The 18,647-nt window shown below is 51.6% G+C and overlaps 1 protein-coding gene across 1 annotated transcript; it reads right to left on the reverse strand.

The window, feature by feature from the left end:
* Window positions 1-5,041: 5,041 nt before the first annotated feature.
* Window positions 5,042-11,917, reverse strand: PPIF (peptidylprolyl isomerase F). The gene is made up of 6 exons (XM_068981872.1): window positions 11,672-11,917; window positions 10,404-10,434; window positions 9,872-9,960; window positions 8,051-8,147; window positions 7,441-7,516; window positions 5,042-5,930 (listed from the first exon to the last, which is right to left on the reverse strand). Exons 1-6 carry the CDS (start codon window positions 11,867-11,869, stop codon window positions 5,795-5,797), a joined length of 627 nt encoding a protein of 208 aa, XP_068837973.1. The 5' UTR covers window positions 11,870-11,917; the 3' UTR covers window positions 5,042-5,794.
* Window positions 11,918-18,647: the final 6,730 nt, after the last annotated feature.

Raw genomic sequence — 18,647 nt, forward strand, 5'->3', positions numbered from 1 at the left:
CAATATTATTTACAGGTAATCTGTGATAAATTAAGCTACATATTGTAAATCCTAGAGAAACCACTGAAAATGCAAAGTGAAGAATTAAGTCTGAGCCGTCCATAGTGGAGGTGGAGTGAAATCATTTGGGAGGAAAAACTCAATCCTAAAGGAGGTGAGGAGGGGACAAAGGTGAAACAAATAGAAAGGAGGTCAATGTAAATCTAACTATATCGATAATCAAGTTGAATATAAGTGCCCTAAACTTTTAATTGAATGGCAGAGTTTGTCAGATTAGATACGAGGGCGATGCCACCACTTACAAGTTCCTTGTCTTTCACCTCTTCCCTCCATTACCCTGTTTGTGACACTGTAACCATTGTTTCTTGCCACCTGAAGTTATATTAACCTTTATTAGCCGAGGGGCTCCCCTGGTGGGTCAGGCATTAAAGAATCTGCCTGCAATGCAGGAGACCCGGGTTCTATCCTGGGTCAGGAAGATACCCTGGAGAAGGAAATGGCAACTCATTCCAGTATTCTTGCCTGGAGAATCTCACGGGACTGAGGAACCTGGCGGGCTACAGTCCATTGGGTGGGAAAGAGTAGAACATGACTGAGCAACACACACACACACACACAATCAGTAGAGGGCACTAGAGAGACACTTTGGTAGGTAAACCCACGAGTGGTTAACACCTTTTTGTATTAAACTTTCCGTGTTAGAATCACTGTGTTGTTTCTGTATTCTGTCTGGACCCTGACCAACGCGTTGACACTGGCGGTGATCCTAGGAGATAACCCTACAAAGATGGTAGTTAGAGATGTGCTTGGCTGTGCCCCTGGGCTTGAAGGCATGGCTGAACAATAGGAAGTGGAATGATGGTGACACATGGCATGCAGTGACACCACAGAGCTGTCACCTGCGGTTAAGTGACGAGAGAGGCACGTGCTTTGGGAAGCCAGGTGGCTGCACACACGATGGTTATGGCAGTATCCATGACCATAAGGACCACACTGTGCAGAGAATTATTCTGAGCACGCTTGATTGTTTACCAAAAGAAAATGACAAGCAGGTCCTTTAATTCTCGGCTTATGTTAAGGTCTGAGAACCAGAAAGCTTCCATGACAACTCGAAAACATCTTTCATTTCTCATAGAAATGGACTGACATCACTTAAAATCTAACAAAAATTTAATTGTATAATCAGCTGAATTACAGTATCGTTTGAATTCACAGTCTCGCTAAGGCTTTCACGTGAAGGGCATCAGTGGAAAGGAATTGGATCCTGAAGTCTGTGATGGGGACATCTGTTTGGGCCCAAATGAAACTAACAACTTGAACCCTCCAGTCACTCCATTACTCCCTTACCTGTGCAAGTAGCCTGCCCTTCTGTGTCTGAGACCAGACTTTACCACGGATGGGTGCTTTGAAAGGTAATACCCAAGACCAACCAAGACTTCCATCACCAGGTCAAACCTCAGCATTTTCCAGAAGGACAGGACTTCAGAGAAACAGCTTGCACACCCAAAGAATTCTGAGACTTTATATCACACATTTTTAAGCAGATTTATTGTGATATTGTTCATGTGTCATACAATTCATCCGCCTGAAGTATATAATTCAGTGTTTTTCCAGTATATTCGCAGATATATGGAGCCATCAGAACACTCAGCATGGAACCAAGACTTTCTCTAATCACCCTATTCCAGTGGACTTCAGACACAGATCTGACTCGTGGCCTCCAGAAGCTGTTCACTGAGAAATTTTCTCCTGTCTGGGCCCACCCAAACCACCAGTCCCCACAAAAATTGGCTGAACAGGCTGACCTACCCATCACCCAAGAGTGTCCACCTAGAAACTCAAGTGAAGCATCTTTTACAGGTGGAGGGTCTTACTCCAGCTTCCCAGAGACACAGTGAATAGTGTTTCGCAAGTTAACCATGACTCCAGTGGTCTGGTGGCCTCCCTTTTCAGCCTTGCCCCCTCTCGCCTACACTCAAATTCTCAAACTTTAGTTGAATTGTTATCTGAAAATTCAGAGACCTAGATTCCACCCTCCGAGACTGGTATTCCACAGGTCTCAGCCATGGCCTGGGAATCTGCATGTTTTCTCAGCACCGCATGATTCCCAGGAGAAGCATTGCTTTAGACCTTACCAGACCTTGGGAGCACTGACTGACATTCCATTTCATGGAGCAACATTCTATAAAGCCCAGCAGTGTGTTAAATTCTACATCCTCATATTTGCTACATGAAAGAAGTCAGACACAAAAAGTAAATCTTGTAGGATTCCGTTTCCGCCAAGTTCCAGAACAGGTAAAAGGTATCCACAGAGACAGAATCACTGGGTTCCTGGGAGCAGGCACAGAGGTAGCTTTCTGGAAAGATGGAAGCTTTCCATCTCTTCATGGAGATATGTTCTTTAATTTAATTTGGTGGCGATTACTCAGTGTATGAATTTGTCAAGTCATTGATCTGTACATTTCAAATGTATGAATTTTATTGCAGGTAAATTATACTTCAATGAAGTCAATTGTTTTAGCTTTTATAATTTTTTAGTTTTTAAATTATGAAAGCATTATAACATATTTACAAGACACTTGGAGAATACAAAGTTACATATAGTTCCACTATATATTACAATATTTTTAAGTAGATAAATCAAGATTTTTTTTCAGTTGGAGTTTCAATATCAAACTCTCAAAAATTAATAGAATGAATAGAAAAGTAGGAGGATAGAGTAGACCTGAAAAGCACTGTGAACCAAGCCAACCTAAGTGAGATTTATACAATTTTCACACAACAGCCGAACACTAATTCTATTCAAGTTCCCATAGACTATAAGCCAGGAGGCACTGGAACATATCCAGGGATGTAAAACAAGGCACAAAAATTTCTTGGTTTAAAGGTTCAATGAAGTCAGTGTGAAAAGCTCTCCTGTGTTGTCTCAGAAAACTGCTATTTCAGAGATTTAAACACACTGTGTTTACATGACGTCCACGTATGATTCCGTCTGTGAGAGCACGTGTATGACTCACTGTTCCCTTCATGCGTTAGGCACTGTGCGTCAGCAACAAGTCAGCGTCTTCATTTGTCTGTTGCGCAGGCTCTGCTTTGTATAGTAAGACCAATTCGGGCCCTTGTGCAAGAGTTCTAGGAAAAGAAATATAGGGAACAGTCCCACCTGTGGGAAATTCTGTTTTTGGGAAATTCTGTTTTTAGGGAATTCCTGAATACTTTCTTCCCCTACACCACACTAGACTCCTCTGCATGGGAGGGACAGGCACGCACACACATGCACGCACGTACACATATGCTTCCTCCTTGTCAAAAAGGAAATGCTCTGTGAACTGAACACATGCCCCACAGGCTCTGTGACCCTGCGACCCCTCAGAAGTCACCAGGGGCCCAGTGGTCACACCTCAAGGGGCTGGCCCTCACACTTGCCCACAGCACCGCTGCCTCCCAGAATCCCCAGAGGCCAAGAGGAAACCACAGGGACGGAAATCATGGCTTTGACCTAAGAAATTCAAAGAGCTCTGAACGTGTGTGATCTGAAGACAAAGGAGTCTGTGGAAACGCCTCCCATGGAAAGCCCTCTGGTCTGTCAGGTCCAGGATTCGAGCCTCTGCTCTACCAACTGACTCAGGAAGTCACCTTAGCAACCATGACCCCTCTGGCAGCCTCAGTTTACCCATCTGTAAAATGCTGGATGGACTGACCAATAACTGTTATTGATACTTGGCTCAAGATCCCACTCTTCAAATGAGATCCCTTTTAGAAAACATAAGAGGGTATCTATGATTGAAAGACCACCTGATGTGAAGAGCCCACTCACTGGATAAGACCCTGATGCTGGGAAAGATTGAAGGCAGGAGGAGAAGGGGGTTGACAGAAGATGAAATGGTTGGATGGTATCACCAACTCAATGGACATGAGTTTGAGTAAACTCCAGGAGAAAGTGAAGGACAGGGAAGCTTGGCATGCTGCAGTCCATGGGGTTGCAGAGTCGGACACGACTTAGCGACTGAACGATTGAAGGGAGGTTCAGGGGCCGTGCTCACGTCGGAGGACGCTTCAAGGCTCTTTGAGAGCTGTTTGAGAACTATTAGATAAGCTAAGTTCCCAATGCATGTAGCTGAACTGACTTCATAGAAACTCTCCATGACTCTAATGACCCAAACCCTCTACTTATTTTTTGCTTTTAGTTGCTAAGTCATGCCCACCAGGCTCCTCTGCCATGCGATTATCCTAGCAAGAATACTGGAATGGGTTGCCCTTTCCTTCTGCAGAGGATTTTCCCAGCCCAGGAATTGAACCCAAGTCTCCTGCATTGCCAGGCGGATTATTTGCTGCTGAGCCACTATAGAAAGTCCAGCCACAGTGAGCTGAGAATGACAAGGACCTGGGACCACACACCATGACACTCAGGAAACTCCAAGGTGAGGCAACGCTAATCATCTTGTGATTCTTCTATTATTCAGACGGTCCTCCCTTGGCTGTTTAAGGATGTTCTTACTCTCCTCCCACCCCTCAATCTGGCCCCCATGCCAATTTAGAAACCCTGTAACTCCAAATTTAACTCCAAATTTAAATGGCACAGAGGGAAGTAAAGTCCACATCTAGCCCGACATAATCAGAGCTCCTTCTTTTCTAAGACCTAGACACACCAGAAATGGTGCCCTTGCCCCTCCAGACCACGTGCCAGGGCCCGTGCTGTGTACTTTCCACAGATCACGTCCAGCCTTCACCACCCTGTGCGCTGGGCACTGTTATCCCATTACTCTGCTGAGCAGAACTGAGGCTCAGTTACTCAGAGGCACACCAGGGCGCTCGGGTGGGCTGTGGGTGCTGAGACAGTCTGTTTGAGCCTGTTTCCTCTCCTGTTGAACAGGATGACAAGAATACCCTCAGAGGTTGCTGGTGGACTGCAAGTCCACGCAAAGGCCCTGCTCAGAGCATGGAGTGACGGCAGTTAACAATAAACACTGGCTCCAAACAGTTGTGTTATAGACAGTGCTTGCTAAAGGCATGGACACCAGACAGTCTTTTATAGAAAATAGCATTTATTTTCACATCTAAGGTGAACATAAAGAAATTTTCCAAAAGTATATTGTGTACATAATCAATAGATTTAATTTATTAAACACACAGGAAAAACAAATCAAAGCCCACCAGGAAAACACACCTTGACTTCCTTCCAGAGCACATAGCACTTACAGGTTATTTGTATTTTCAACCTGGGAATTCACATTGACAAGGCACAGCTTGCAGTGGGTCTGTCCCCCGGTTCAGCTGCTTCCACCCCCACGGGCTCTCCCCAAATACAAGAGCAGCAAACCAAGGGGATTCACAGTGGCTGGGATTAAAGGCCTCGGCTGTGGGACCGTCACAAAGGCCTGGAGTGCGCTCCGAAGGCCAAGCTCTGTAGGTCTGTGGCCCGTGCCTCCAACTCAGGTCACACCACAGCCTGGAGTAGTTAGTGTCACAGCTTCAGCTCCAGGGAGTCTAGTGAAATTATTGCGATCAGAAAGACAGTATTAAACAGATATGACAGCCCTTTACAGCAACCAGCTTTCCCCTGTGGTCAAAGAAAAGGCAGAAACCGCCTTTAAAGCTAACTCATCATCTGTGCCCGAGGCATGGGTGAACTTGAGCCAGGTGGTCACAGGTGATGACTACGAGGAGCGGCGACACTGTATCCACGATGGGTGTCCAGAAACGGGGCGCTGGGGAAGGGAGGGCACTGGGGAAGCTGCCCGGTGGGTCCTGTGGGGTCTGACATTCCTAGGAGGCCTCCTGGAAGCACACAGGGTCAGCTCAACTGGCCGCAGTCTGTGATGACGATCTTCTTGGATGTCTTCCCACTCTTGGAGCCGAAAGATTCTATTTTCTTCACGACGTCCATGCCCTCTTTCACATGGCCAAACACAACATGTTTGCCGTCCAGCCTGGGAGGAGAGGTGAGCCAGGTAAGCAGAAACAAGAGTGCTGCAATGTCACCCAGGGTCACAGTCCCTTGGTCATGGAATTATTTACTGAAAACAGCAGTTCTGAAAGGAACTCAGACCGGAAAGCTGGCCCAACCTCCCACAGGTCCCGTGTGGAGCCTTGCTGAGTCCCCCAGTCCCTCCCAGGCTGTGTTCTGCCTCACCTGCTGTGCGACCTCGGCCCAGGCCACTCAGCCTGAATCCTGGGAACCTGACCTACAAAGAGTGACTTGTTCTCACTCTGCTCAGGGAGATGATGGGATATTGAACTACTCTGAAGAAATAAGTCTGTGTAAATGGAGTCATTTTAAGTGTTTTATTTATTTATTTATTTTTTGATGTGGACCATTTTTGAAGTCTTTATTGAATTTGTTACAATATTGTTTCTAGGGTTTATTTATGGGTGGTTTTTTTTTTTTTTTTTGGACACGAAACATGTGGGATATGAACTCCCTGACCAGGGATCAAATCCGTACCCCCTGCATCAGAAGGTGCACTGTTAGCCACTAGGGCACCAGGAAAGGCCTCTTGGAACCGCCTTAACTGTCAGGAGCTCTGAGGTGAGAGCCAAGGTGATACGCATGGTGAACCCACTCGAGTCCCAGGCAGCTCTCAGCCTGAGAGAGTCCCGAGAATCTAGAAGGCAGCTCAGTTCAGGGCCACCAACCAAGACTGGTTACACTTTGGGTTCCACCAGGGGTTTTCACATAAGGAGGGCAGGCAGGGCCAGCAACAACCTGCCCACTCCAACATCCGTGTCCCTTCTGGCTCAGAGGCTACAGACCACTAGTATCCACCACCACCTGGGTCTCCCTAAAGTCCTTGGAAACGGGCTTTATTAAGTTTTAGCTCCAGGCCAGCTGTTGTCCCCTCACCCCGCTGAGATGCCTCAGGGTGAGGACACAGGGGACTCTGGGAAGTGAAAACTGATTAGGTAGTGGGAAACTGACCTGGGAAGACATCCCTAAAATACAAGCGCAATGGGAAAGAGGGTTCCGGCGGGGCTGGTGGCTGCCACAGGCTGGTGCTAATGCCTGATGAGAAATCCGGTATGATGGCCAAATGCTGTCTACTGCAGCATTTTCCAAGGTGCAGCCCAAAGTTAAATAAGCTGGGAAACGGCAGGTTAAACCAAGTGAGCAAGCTTCTGCCACAAGCCATCCCGAGGCCTGATAAGTTCTGCAGCATTTCCCCAATGTATTTGGTAAGAGAATTCTTTCCTGTGTGTATGTGTGCATGCTCAGAACACTGAGAAATTCCAGCTACAGCAACAATGGGAAGCCTGATAAAAGACAGAGTTGCAAAATAACCCAAATTCTTCCTCAATCCTTCTGGGGCCTTTCTCCTCTTACACACTCAGCCGGGTGAGGGCTACTGCCCCAGAGCAGAGTTTGGCCTCAAACTATCCTCCCGCTCCAGCTCAAGGCCACCCTGCTACCCTGAGGGCCTGGACCAGGAGCTGGCAACTTACCAGTCTGTCTTTATGGTGCAAATGAAGAACTGGGAGCCGTTGGTGTTGGGGCCCGCATTGGCCATGGACAGGACACCTGCAAAAACAAGTGGGATGAGCAGGCTGCCCCAGGAGGCATATCACCTGGGAGCTGTTCAAGAGCGGATGACGCACACCACAGGAAGGATGCTTGCGGCTGAAGATACTTGGGGCTCAGAAGAGGAGAGCCAAGCCCAGAGCACACAGCCACCCAGGGCCTGTCTGCCTTGACGACACAGGAGGGAAGGGCCTCCTGGAAGCTCTCGGTGGTAGAGCAGGGGCAGGACCTCCAGCCCTGAACTCTAGCTTTTTCCACATTGCACGTTGGGTCCTAAAGGTAACACAAAGCTAGGGCTTTGCTTAACAGCTCTCAGAGAATGGTGATCAAAGAAAGGTTTGTTTTTGAAACTGAGAGCTCAGGATGAAAAAGCCTCTGGGACAATCCAGTAAGCCCACCCATCACCCTGAAGGAAGGAAGATGTGTCCCTAGATGTGGAGCCATCTGGTTGCAGCCTGCAGGCCTGCTGGGGTGGCAGCGCCAGGCTCACAGCTCAGGGCACATGACCAGGTGGGGATTGACAGCCTTACTCACCCGGCCCCTCGTGCTTCAGCCTGAAGTTCTCGTCAGGAAAGCGGCTTCCATAGATGGACTTTCCTCCCGTGCCGTTGTGGTTGGTGAAGTCACCAGCCTGTGAACACGGAGCGCTAGCTGAGAGTCGCCACTAGAGCTGGCAGAGGGGTGCTATTCCCATGCTGGGACACAGTGCCCAGCCCCCCAGGGCCCACCCAGCTGGGAGCCCTCAGCCAAAGGGGTCAGAAAACACCCAATGATAGAAGGGCTGATATAACGCTAAGGAACGTAAGCAACAAAATAAAGGTTTAATACTTTCTGCCCCAATAACTACCCTGGTTTCTGAATGATTCATTTTTGTCTGAGTGAGATTTTAAATGATCCTTAAAAATTCTCAGCCATTTCGAGCTGCTTCTTAAGAGACCTAGAATTTTCTACCCACAACTCTTGGAGGGTAAACAAGGAGGAGGCCAGGAGTCCCTGCTCCCCAGTGTGGTCTGTGGGTAGCTGGCACAGAGGCAGGTCCCTCTGCTGAGCCCCAGTTCCTGTCCCAGCATCTCCCTTTCACCCGGCCTAGGACAAAGTCCACCCAGGGCTGGTGGTCTTCCTCACGGCTTGCTCGAGGCTTCCACAAGGAGCCACAGACAGAAGAGCCCAGGGTCTGCCAGCCCCAGCCCCCAGCCCCCATCATATTGCTCTTTTCCTGAGATGACCTCCTCGGGTAACAGGGATGACCCGACTAGCCCTGCTTTTGAAACATCCATAAATGCCAATAAGGTGTCCCCAGAGAAGACCGGGCCTCCCGGTGCCTGGTCCCACCATCCCATGCCTCCAAGAGCCCACCAGCTTTGGAGTCCCTGCCCTTGCCTACTGTGGTGAGAGTAAGATCCTAGCCCAGCTTGGACATCTGCTTCGGCTCCTGCTCAATCTACAGCCTCAGGCAGAGCTGGGGGCCTCTGCAGCTGAGAGCCACGGGCTATGGCCAGGCCTGTCCCGCAGCCACAACCCCCTCCAGTCGCTGCATTCCTCATGTTCAACACGTCAGCAGGCCCAGCCCCAACCCATGCCGCTCACCACGATGTGATGACAGCCACCAGGTCAGGGGAGAGGGAACTGGGGGGCAGAGATCCCAGCTGAAAGGACTTCAAAGAGGTCATGGCAGCCATGCTCCTGCCTCCAGGCCTGCTGGCCTCAGACATGAGCCCCTGTCTTAGCAGGGTCTGACCTAACACAGGACAACCCTCAGCATGGCTCAGGCCCTGGCACCGGCGGAAATTCTCGCCTGCCACACCTACCCACAAAACTTCTAACACAGCAAAGCTAATGCTCCTGAAAAGAGGCCGAACATATGACTAAAGAGCAAATGCATTTAACCGAGAAAGATGCCCTATGCTGGAGAGAGGCTCCAAGTCCGGACCTGCGTGTTCTTGTCTGTGCCTGGCCTCCCTCCTCCCCTTCCTCCTCATCTCCTATGCCGAGTGCTCGGTGGGACACACTGGGGGCTGTGGGCAGAGACTGAATACGCTGTTATTCCAAAGCCTCCAGCACATCCACACCCCGATGCCATTCTCCCTCCGCCGCTCCACTCTCCCAGCCCTGCCAAGCAGGGCCGACCTGCCGCTTGTCCTGTTGCTTAGCTCCTGGGGCAGGGAAGGCATTATGGCTGCCAGGACAAGCTCCAGACTCTCAGGAGAGGACAGGCTGAGTGAATGGCCGCGGTTGCCCTCCATCCAGTACTCTCCAGGCACAAACACACTGGCTAATCCCCGTGACATTCTCCAACATGGCCCTGTCACTATGCCACTTACAGAAGAAGTTGAGGCAGGAAGAGGCCCACCATACCTGGCACATGAAGGACGGAATCACTCTGTGGAATGTGGACCCTTTGTATCCAAAGCCCTTCTCCCCGGTGCACAGGGCTCTGAAGTTCTCTGGGGTGGTGGGGGGAGCAGGAGGTGAAGGAAAAAAGCAGGTCAGCAGGACCAGGCCTCAGCGCAGGGGCCACAGCTGGTTCCAGCCGGCGCCCTCTCTACCCACCCACCCCCGGACATGGAAAGAGCCCTGCCCTGGGGTCTCTGCTGACTGTGTGACCTGGGACAAATCATCCTGTGCCCTGACCTCAGCATCTGAGCACTGTGGCAGGAGTAGCACCGGGTCAGTGGGGCAAGGAGTCCAAGTAAGTCCACCCTCCACCAGGAGGCTCAGAGAGGGTCGGAGGCTGCTCCAAGGTCCCCAGCAGCTGAGCACATGTGGTGGTGTACTCCCATCTGGCCATAGGTCTCCGCCCTGACTCCTCTCACCATCCCACCCACCTCGCCATGCCCCTCTCTCTTCCATGTGGCCCAGACTCAGAAGGCCCCGGTCCCCGTCTTACCTGCTGTCTTTGGGACGACATCTGCCTTCAGCTGCGGGGAAAAGAGAGGGAAGACAGGCTCAGTCCAGAGGCAGGAGAAGGAAGGACCCAACCCCCTACATGGTCCAGGAGCCAGGGAAAGCACCATTCCTGTCATTCTCAATCCTCCGTGGGAGGCCACCTAAGCAATCATTTCTGCCAGCTGCTTCCTGAACTGCAGGTTGGGAGAGGCAGCCTCGATTTCCCAATCTGTCAGAAGAGATGACAACACCACCCTGGCCTTCTTCTGGGGGCAGAACTGGCAGAGCTGCTTCAGCTGGGCTCAAAGCATCAGAGACCCAGGGCCTGGAGAGGGTGGCCCCCGGGGGGAGCCAGTCCAAGCTCCCCAGTGGGCAGGTGGGAAACTGAGGCTCAGAGAGAGGCAGGAGGGTCGGGGAAAGGGAAGGCAGGAGCCCTATCCAAGCCTGCCTCTTGCCTCCCAGTTGCAAGAGCCACTCTGGTGCCGAATGTTTAAAATAAATGGGTGCTCTCCATTTTCCAGAAGAGGAAACCGAGGTTTAACTGAGACACCTTTGTTTAAAATGGGCTTGAAGGCTACACCCAAGCTTCCCCTCTGTTACTTTCTGGACTGTGTAGGTTTCTTGCTTTGTCTTTCAAAAAGGCCCACAGAGCTGGGGCAGGCACTGTGTCACCTTGGGAGGGTGGCTGGGGCACACCCTGAGCACAGTGCCCTGACCCCAAGAGGTCTATGCCACGTTTGTCTGGTGGCTGGAGCTTGCGGCCAGGCCAGCCTGAACTGCTGGGAGAGGAGACGGCCCAAAACCACCTTACCTCTCCGGACAGCCAGGTAGCAGGGGGCGGGCCTGGGGCCGGCTCCGCCTTCTGCAAGGGCCACCACGTGAGCTTCCCGCCCGCCCGCCCGCCGCCCCGACCCCCAACCCCCCTGACACCCACCTCGAAGCTTGGGCCTAGGCGCCCACCCGGTTAAGTCTCGGAGCCCCCCCGCGGCCGGCCAGCGGGGCGGACCCTCCTAGCCTACGATCTGACCTTGAGCTGTCTCCTCCACACGCGCCTTCCCTCCCGCCTCCACTAGTCCAAAGATCCGAAGGGAGGCCTGGAGAGACCAGTCCGATGGCCCTTCTTAAGAGATGGGGAAACTGAGGCCCAGAGCCCGGGGGCAGGAATCAAGGTCACCCAGTGAGCCAGGCACAGCGCCGGCCTGGAGTCCAAGGCTCTTCCGGGACCATCCCCCACGCCCAGTCCAGCGCGGTCCGGTCCGGTGGTCTCACCTCCAGCACCACGCGGCCGAGCGGCTGCCCGTCAGCGCCCACGTCCAGGTACACGAGCGGGTTCCCGGAGGAAGAGGACGGGCCGCGGGAGCCGCTGCCGCTGCTGCAAGCGCGGACCGCGGGGAGGCGCAGGTGCGCTGAGCGCGGGCTGGAGAGCAGGCCGAGCAGGCGGGGGCCGCAGCGGAGTGCCAGCATCATGGGCGCGCGGGTCCGAGCTAGAGATCAACCGGCGAACGGAGAGGACGGAAGGCAGGGTCACTTGTGCCCAGAGGGCAGAGTCAGCAGCTGCCGCGCACCGCCGCCTTTATTGGCCCAGCCGGCCTCGCGGCCCCGCCTCCATCCCGCCTCCTCCAACCTGTTCGCGGGCTCCCCCTGCTGGTCCCAGCTGGCAGCGCACCCCGGCTGGTGGGGCGGTGGGGCGGTGGGGCGTGAAGTCTGAACACACCCCAACCAGGGCTGGAGACCTGAGGGACAGATGCGACTTCGCCAAGGGAGGCCGGTTCTATTTTGTGAGGGTCCCAATAGATGAAAAGAGGGGTAAATGCTAAAACGTGGTTAACTCCAAAATAGGAGCCGCCATATGTTTTTCTTTGAATATAACAGAAGTCTGCCTTTGAGGCTTTTGTGTTCACTGTCCCTTGCCCTATAGGCCCTGCAAATGGACAGACGGACCGAGAGACTGTGGCAACTGAGAGTCAGTCAAAGAAAGTTGGAGACGAGAGGCGGGATTAGAATGAGAGGTGACAGGAGGAGACAGGCAGACACCTCCCACTGTGAACACAGGGCTCCTTGTCCAAGCCTGGGCTTGTCTCCAGATGCTTCTAGAAACCAGTCCCTCTCCCATTCTCAGCCTGGGCCTGTCATGCTCTTACCAGACCCCCAGACCTCCGCCAGGACTGGGTCTGACTCCCCCTCCCTGACCCCCAGACTGATAGTCCTGAATGCCAGCAACCAGGACAGATGGCTGCTAGCTCCCCTCCTGCCCCTAATCCTGCCCCCAAAACTGCTTCTGCGGGTAACATACCACCGGGCCCAGTCTAAGGAAAAGCGAGAAGGCAAGATGGGACGAGAAGGGGAACTGAGAGCGAGGAACCACAGTGAGGGGGAGTCTACCCCACAGGCTGAGGTGGGCTGCACAGAAGCCTGTGGGCATGGGAGGCCCACAGGAAATGAATGACCGGCAGGGGACTTGAGAGAGCATCTGAGCCAACATGTGCAGTTCCCAAGATGTATGACTGAGGCTGGGAGAGAGGAAGGCACTGCCCAGAGGTCAGCGAACCGGGAAGTCCCCCGCTGCCAGCCAGGGCCAGTCCTCCCAGACCACTCTGCAGAATAGTGTGTGATGCTAATCTCTCCCCTTCTTGTTTTCCAGGCCTGTTCCAGGAATAAAAGGAACAAGAGTAAGGGGGGTGGTCAGCTATTAAGTGCTGTGCCATGAGCGTCAGTGCTGGGCAGAGCGTGGATGGTTTTTGCTCAGACAGTGGTGGGCCTCAGCTGCAGGGACTCAGAGTTCTGAGTGGGCAGAGAAGAGGGTGGGATTTGGGCCTTGGAGTTAGATGAACTTAAACTCTAAATTGACCTGCCCCAGACCCTGAAATGACTCTGGGAAGAGGTCAGGCAGCAAAATGCTGACCTGAGGCAATTCATGAGGGCAGAGCAGAGGGTCCTAGCCGCATGGGAATGCTGGCTTGGCCCTTTTCTGGAAGTCCACAGTCCTCTTCTCTATTTCTGGCCCAGGAGGAGCCTGGTCACTCATTGGTACCCCAGCTGCCTCCTGGAGCCCAGATGCTCCCCAGGTTCCAGTCCAGGACAGGGCCTTACTCTGTCCTGAGGAATAGCTTCTCCTTTTTGTGACTGTACCTTGAAGTGGAATAGGCTTGCTTAGGAAGCTGGCTTGCTCCCTGCCCTATGTGGGCCCCCAGCACATCCTCCGCATCCTCCCCTGTATCAGCGCATACTGCAGATTCCAAAGAGGAAGAGAAGAATCACCTTACATGTCAGTTCCAGGCCCTGGGCTCAGATAGCTCTCAGCTAACCAAGTGTATTCTCAGTCCCCTATTGTCTTGCAAGCCGGCTCCTGGAGGGACTCTGTCTCAATGGAGTATGAGAGCCCAGCGCCAGGGAAGAGCTGCCTTCACTTGTGTAACGGCTTTAATTTCCAAAGCCCTTGCCTAGCCCTCACCACAGCCTGAGAAGCAGTTCCATTGCATAGATGGGGAAGCAAGGCCCAAAGTGTTAGGCGGGGAGTTGCCCAAGGACAGAGCTGGAAGGAGTCTGACTCCAAAATCAGGGTTTGCATTTGTCATGATTATCAAGGAGCTGGTAGTTGGGACAGAGTGGGGAGGGCAAGAGAGACCAACCTTGGACAGATGACACAGCAAGAGAGAAACTAAGGAGTTAGCCAGGGGGCTGTGGAACTTAGGGGACAAGGAAGATGGTTTCTGTCTGGGTGGTCAGCCTGGAGACAACTGCATTTGAGGGACAGAGAGAAAAAGATGCAGAGGAGATTCCAGAGGGGGAATGAGCCAGGGCCAGCCCAGAACTGGGAGAGGTCAGGCCACCTTCAAGGAAAGGCTCCAGTGTTAATCATGAGCTGAAAGCCTGGCAGGGGATGAGGCGTGGCGGTCACAGAGAATCCTGAAGGCCAGCTTGAGGTCTCACATTGTTGAATAGCACTGGGAAACCATGGATGGTACAACACTTCATCCCAGTGTGTTGCTCCTTCTATCCTCTTTGGAAAATCAAACATCATCACTGCCTCTTGCCTGAGCCAGAGAAAATTCCACCTGCTCCACAGGCTTGGCTGTGAAATCATTTCTTCCTGTGCTGACCTCAGTCGGCATCAGGAGCAGGGACTGTCCCTGGACTGAGCCAGGGCCTGAAGCATGCCCAGTCCCCACCCAGGTGAGATGGGGCAGGTGTCACCACCCCCCTGGCTCTGAGGCTATTTATAGACTCCGTGTCATCCTCAGAAACAGCAGTTTCTCTCTGCTCAGCCCAAGTGGCTTCTTATCCAGGGTGTTAATGGTTTTCATCACTCAGGGATCCTGTTAAGCCATCTTTAGGCCTCACAGAGCCAAGGAGCAGTCAGATTATGCTGACATCTGGGGTTGCAAGCTCAGGTACCTGTTGGGGCCAGGCAGTGACACCTCAGGGTAAAGCATGCTGGGCATGGCTATAGGGAGAAAGTGGAGGCGGCACTGTGTCCAAACAGCACAGTTCAAGGGCAGCTCCTGCCCCAGCCGGTCAATTACTGTACGTATACAGTGGGTCCAGTGTAGTCAGTCTTCTCATTTTTCAATAAAACCTGAAAACTTTGGGTTTTATGGAAATCTCCCAACTCTTATATATTGGCAACTCATTTGAAAATAAAATTAAACCCTGAATAAGCCCTACACAGCATATTCACACCCTGGCTGGGGCCTCTGGCCCTGTAGTTTGCAAGCTCTGATCTCTACTGTGTAGATGAGAGACCTGAAGTTCAGAGAGGGACAGGAACTTGCTTCTGGTCACACAGCTTCGAAGTACTGGGACTGGTCAAACCCCTCTCTTCACACTTACTGGGGCTCTTTCTGCAAGATTCACTCAGCAGACATATTTTCAGGGCTCCTACTAAATGTGGGGTCTGAGCTTTGCCCTCAAGATACAGAATAGCTCCTGTTTCTTCTAGGTGGTCTGTGGGGTTACTAATGTCTGCATCACAGAATTGTTCATATTAGGGAGCTGGTGAGGGGCACTGAACATGAGGGGCTCTGTGAATGAATGAATTAATGAATGCACACTGCTTAACCTAGGCCAGCTGAGGACTCAGTCAAGGTGGGAAGGATGGCTTCGACTGAATGATATGGTGCCCTATGGATATGTACCCTAAGGTGCACTCCTGTGAGTGGATTTTTTTATGGGTGGATTTAAAAACATATATATTTATTATTTTTATTTGGCTTTGCTGGGCCTTAGTCAGAGTATGTGGGATCTAGTTCTTCAACCAGGGATCAAACTCTGCCCCCTACATTGGGAGTGTGGAGTCTTAGCCACTGGACCACCAGGGAAGTCCCTGATAGATGGGTTTTTTTAATGGGTAGATTTTTACTACTGCTGACCCAAGACTCCCTTTACTAACGTAAGAACACCATCGTCACACCAACTGGTGTGTAATATTTGGAGGCTTGCTTAAATATATTCATAAGACTGTGTGTCTTTTGATCCACAACACAACTTATGAGGTCAGCTGGCCTGGAATGTTATCTCACCTGGTACTGAAGTGACGCAGCAGCAGCAGCAGCAGCAGCAGCAGCAGCAGCAGAGGAAACTAGAGCTGTAAGTAGCAAAGTGGCAGACAGCCTAAGGCTATACCGAGGAGCCAGCCCTTGAGCCAGGGTCACTGAGTTTGGGCTCTTTCGACTCTATAAAACAGTTATGGGGCTAAGACTCCATGCTTCCAATGCAGGGGGCCTGGGTTCAATCCCTGGTTAGGGAACTAGATCTCATATGCTGTAGGTAAGGGTGGCCAAGTAAACAAACAAAGTTATGATGGCATCTTTCCCTGATCCCATCTCCAGTGAATCAGGCGGTCTCTAAGATGGTCCCCAGTGATGCTCCAGTAGTCACAGCCTGGCGTTGCCCCCATCTTGGATGTGGGCTGGACATAACAACTTCCTCCTAATGAACAGAATAGGGCAAAAGTGATGGGGTGCCTCTTCCAAGATCAGGCAACAAGGAGACTGTGCTTTCTGCCTTGGGCTCGTTCTCTCTGTCTCTCCTCAGCAGCTGCCCTGTTAACACACTCGGGCAGCCCGTGGAGGCCCCGGTGGTGAGGAACCCGAACTGGCCACTACAGGAGAGACTTGGACATGCATCTTCTGCAGGCAGCCAGCAGCCATGTGAGCCAGCCTGGACGTGGATCCTGCAGGCCCCGTAGGGCCTTGGGGTGACTGCCGCCCAGCTGGCGCCTTGACTACCACCTCCTGAGAGACCTTGAGCCAGGAGACTCAGCTAAACCATGCCTGGACATCTGACCCACAGGAATCCTGAGACAATAAAATGCTTGTTCCTTTAAGCTCCTCAGTGTTGGGTCACGTGTTATGCAGCATGGATAACTAATAGATAGATGATATCTGTAGCTAAGGCCCTTTAAAACCCAGCTCCTATCCCATCGCTCCACACACAGCTCCATGCTGACCTGCCATTTCAGCAGGCTTGTGTCTTCAGCCACTCTTGGCAGAGACCTCAGGGCCCAGTTGGTGACAACTGGCCCTGAGAGATGGCCTGATGGGTCTTGGTGACCATGTGGGCTGGGCTGCTATTGTTATCTCATTCCTCTGAAGGAGAATACGTGGAGCCTGAGAGAGAGGGGAAGGTGTGAGGAAGCCATTGGCAAGAGGGCCTGAGCTAGGGATTAGCTATGGCATTGCAGTGGCCTCAGGGAAAGGACAGTACTGCTTAATAATTTGGTGCAGGGCTTTGCACTAAGCACTTTCTAGACATCACCCCATCCTCAGCAGGAACCTGCTAACTGGGGGATTCACTCTGCTTACAGATGAAGGAACGGGTGTCCAGAGAGGGTAAGCAATTTCTCCAAGGTCTCTCTAGTGTCCAGTGGAGACTGGCATTCTTCCCCATTCCCCTTGGCTCTGTGTCTTCCTTCAGGAACTGGTGGATCCCAAGTGGCACCACTTAGCTGGATCATACCAGATATCATCCCTTTCAGGCAGCCTTTCTTCCGGCTGGCCTGACACCGTGCTTGGTGGTTTTGATGTGCAATTCCATCTATCCTTGGGATAACTCCACAAGGGAGAGGCTCCTGTCTGCACGTGGTGAGGACAGCTCCAAGCCAGTGACTTACCCAAGGCCACACCGATATCAGGTGGCTGAGCAGGACTTGCCCAGGTCTGGCTGGCTCCAAAGCTTGCATTGTCCCCTGCTCTGGCTGGGTCTTCTTGCCCTAGAGAATCTACCATTGGTTTTCAGCCCTGATGGAGATGGCGTCTACTTGCACAGGTGAGCGATGTATAAACACACAGTTATTCACACAGAGTCAATAGGAAAAGGAGCCCTCAGCAGGACTCAAGAGCCTCCCAAGGAAGCTCAGGTCAGCCATCGTGCACACCCTCTCCCACCTGTGTTGACCAGCCTTGGTCGGTATTGTTATCCTAAGGACAGGGCCTCATTGCCACATTCCCTGAAAGTGGGACTTGAGCCTCTGCCAAGACTAAGGGGCTGCTTGGGCCAACCTCATCTGAGCTCTGGGCTCTACTCTGTGGCTGCCAGGAGGCAAGAGCCTGCAATTCTGTATCCCCAGCCCCTCTTTTGGTTTGTTTGTTTCTCCCGTTGACCTGTGCGATTTTCTTGAATCTATTGGCTTTACCCTCAGTCTCTACTTACTAACATTTATATCTCTTCCTCTCCCAGTTGAATAAATTGCCTTCAAATCAACATTGCCTACCCTCTACATAATCAAGATTGCCTACCAGTGATGGCAAGTGTTGTTTTTTCTTCCAATTAAAATAAGCGCTATAGTCTTGAATGCTTGATGACAGTAAGAATATTTATCGTTTACTGCACATTCAATATAATTGCACATGGTAAGAATTTACATTCTTTCTTCCTATTTTGGCTGTGCCACGTGGCTTGTGGGATCTTAGCTCCTTGACCAGGGATTGAACCTGGGCCTTTGACAGGGAGAGCATGAGGTCCTAACCACTGGACTGCCAAGGAATGCCCTATATTACTTCTTTTTTTTTTTTTTTTAATATTACTTCTTAATCCTCCACGGCCCTTAAGAACAGGTACTAGTGTTAACTGATCTTTATAAAGCAGTTATAAGGAGCTCCTCTTTGGAGGTCTCCAAAACTAACAGAGGTTATATAAGCTGTCTGACCTTACAAAGTCTTCCTCACATTAAGTGGCTAAGCCTATATTTGACCTGACTTGGCCTAATCCCAGAATTAATCTCCATTGTCCCTGAATTTTAGTACAA

This window comes from Capricornis sumatraensis, chromosome 10 (assembly GCF_032405125.1).
Source record: "Capricornis sumatraensis isolate serow.1 chromosome 10, serow.2, whole genome shotgun sequence".
NCBI classification, from domain to species: domain Eukaryota; kingdom Metazoa; phylum Chordata; class Mammalia; order Artiodactyla; family Bovidae; genus Capricornis; species Capricornis sumatraensis.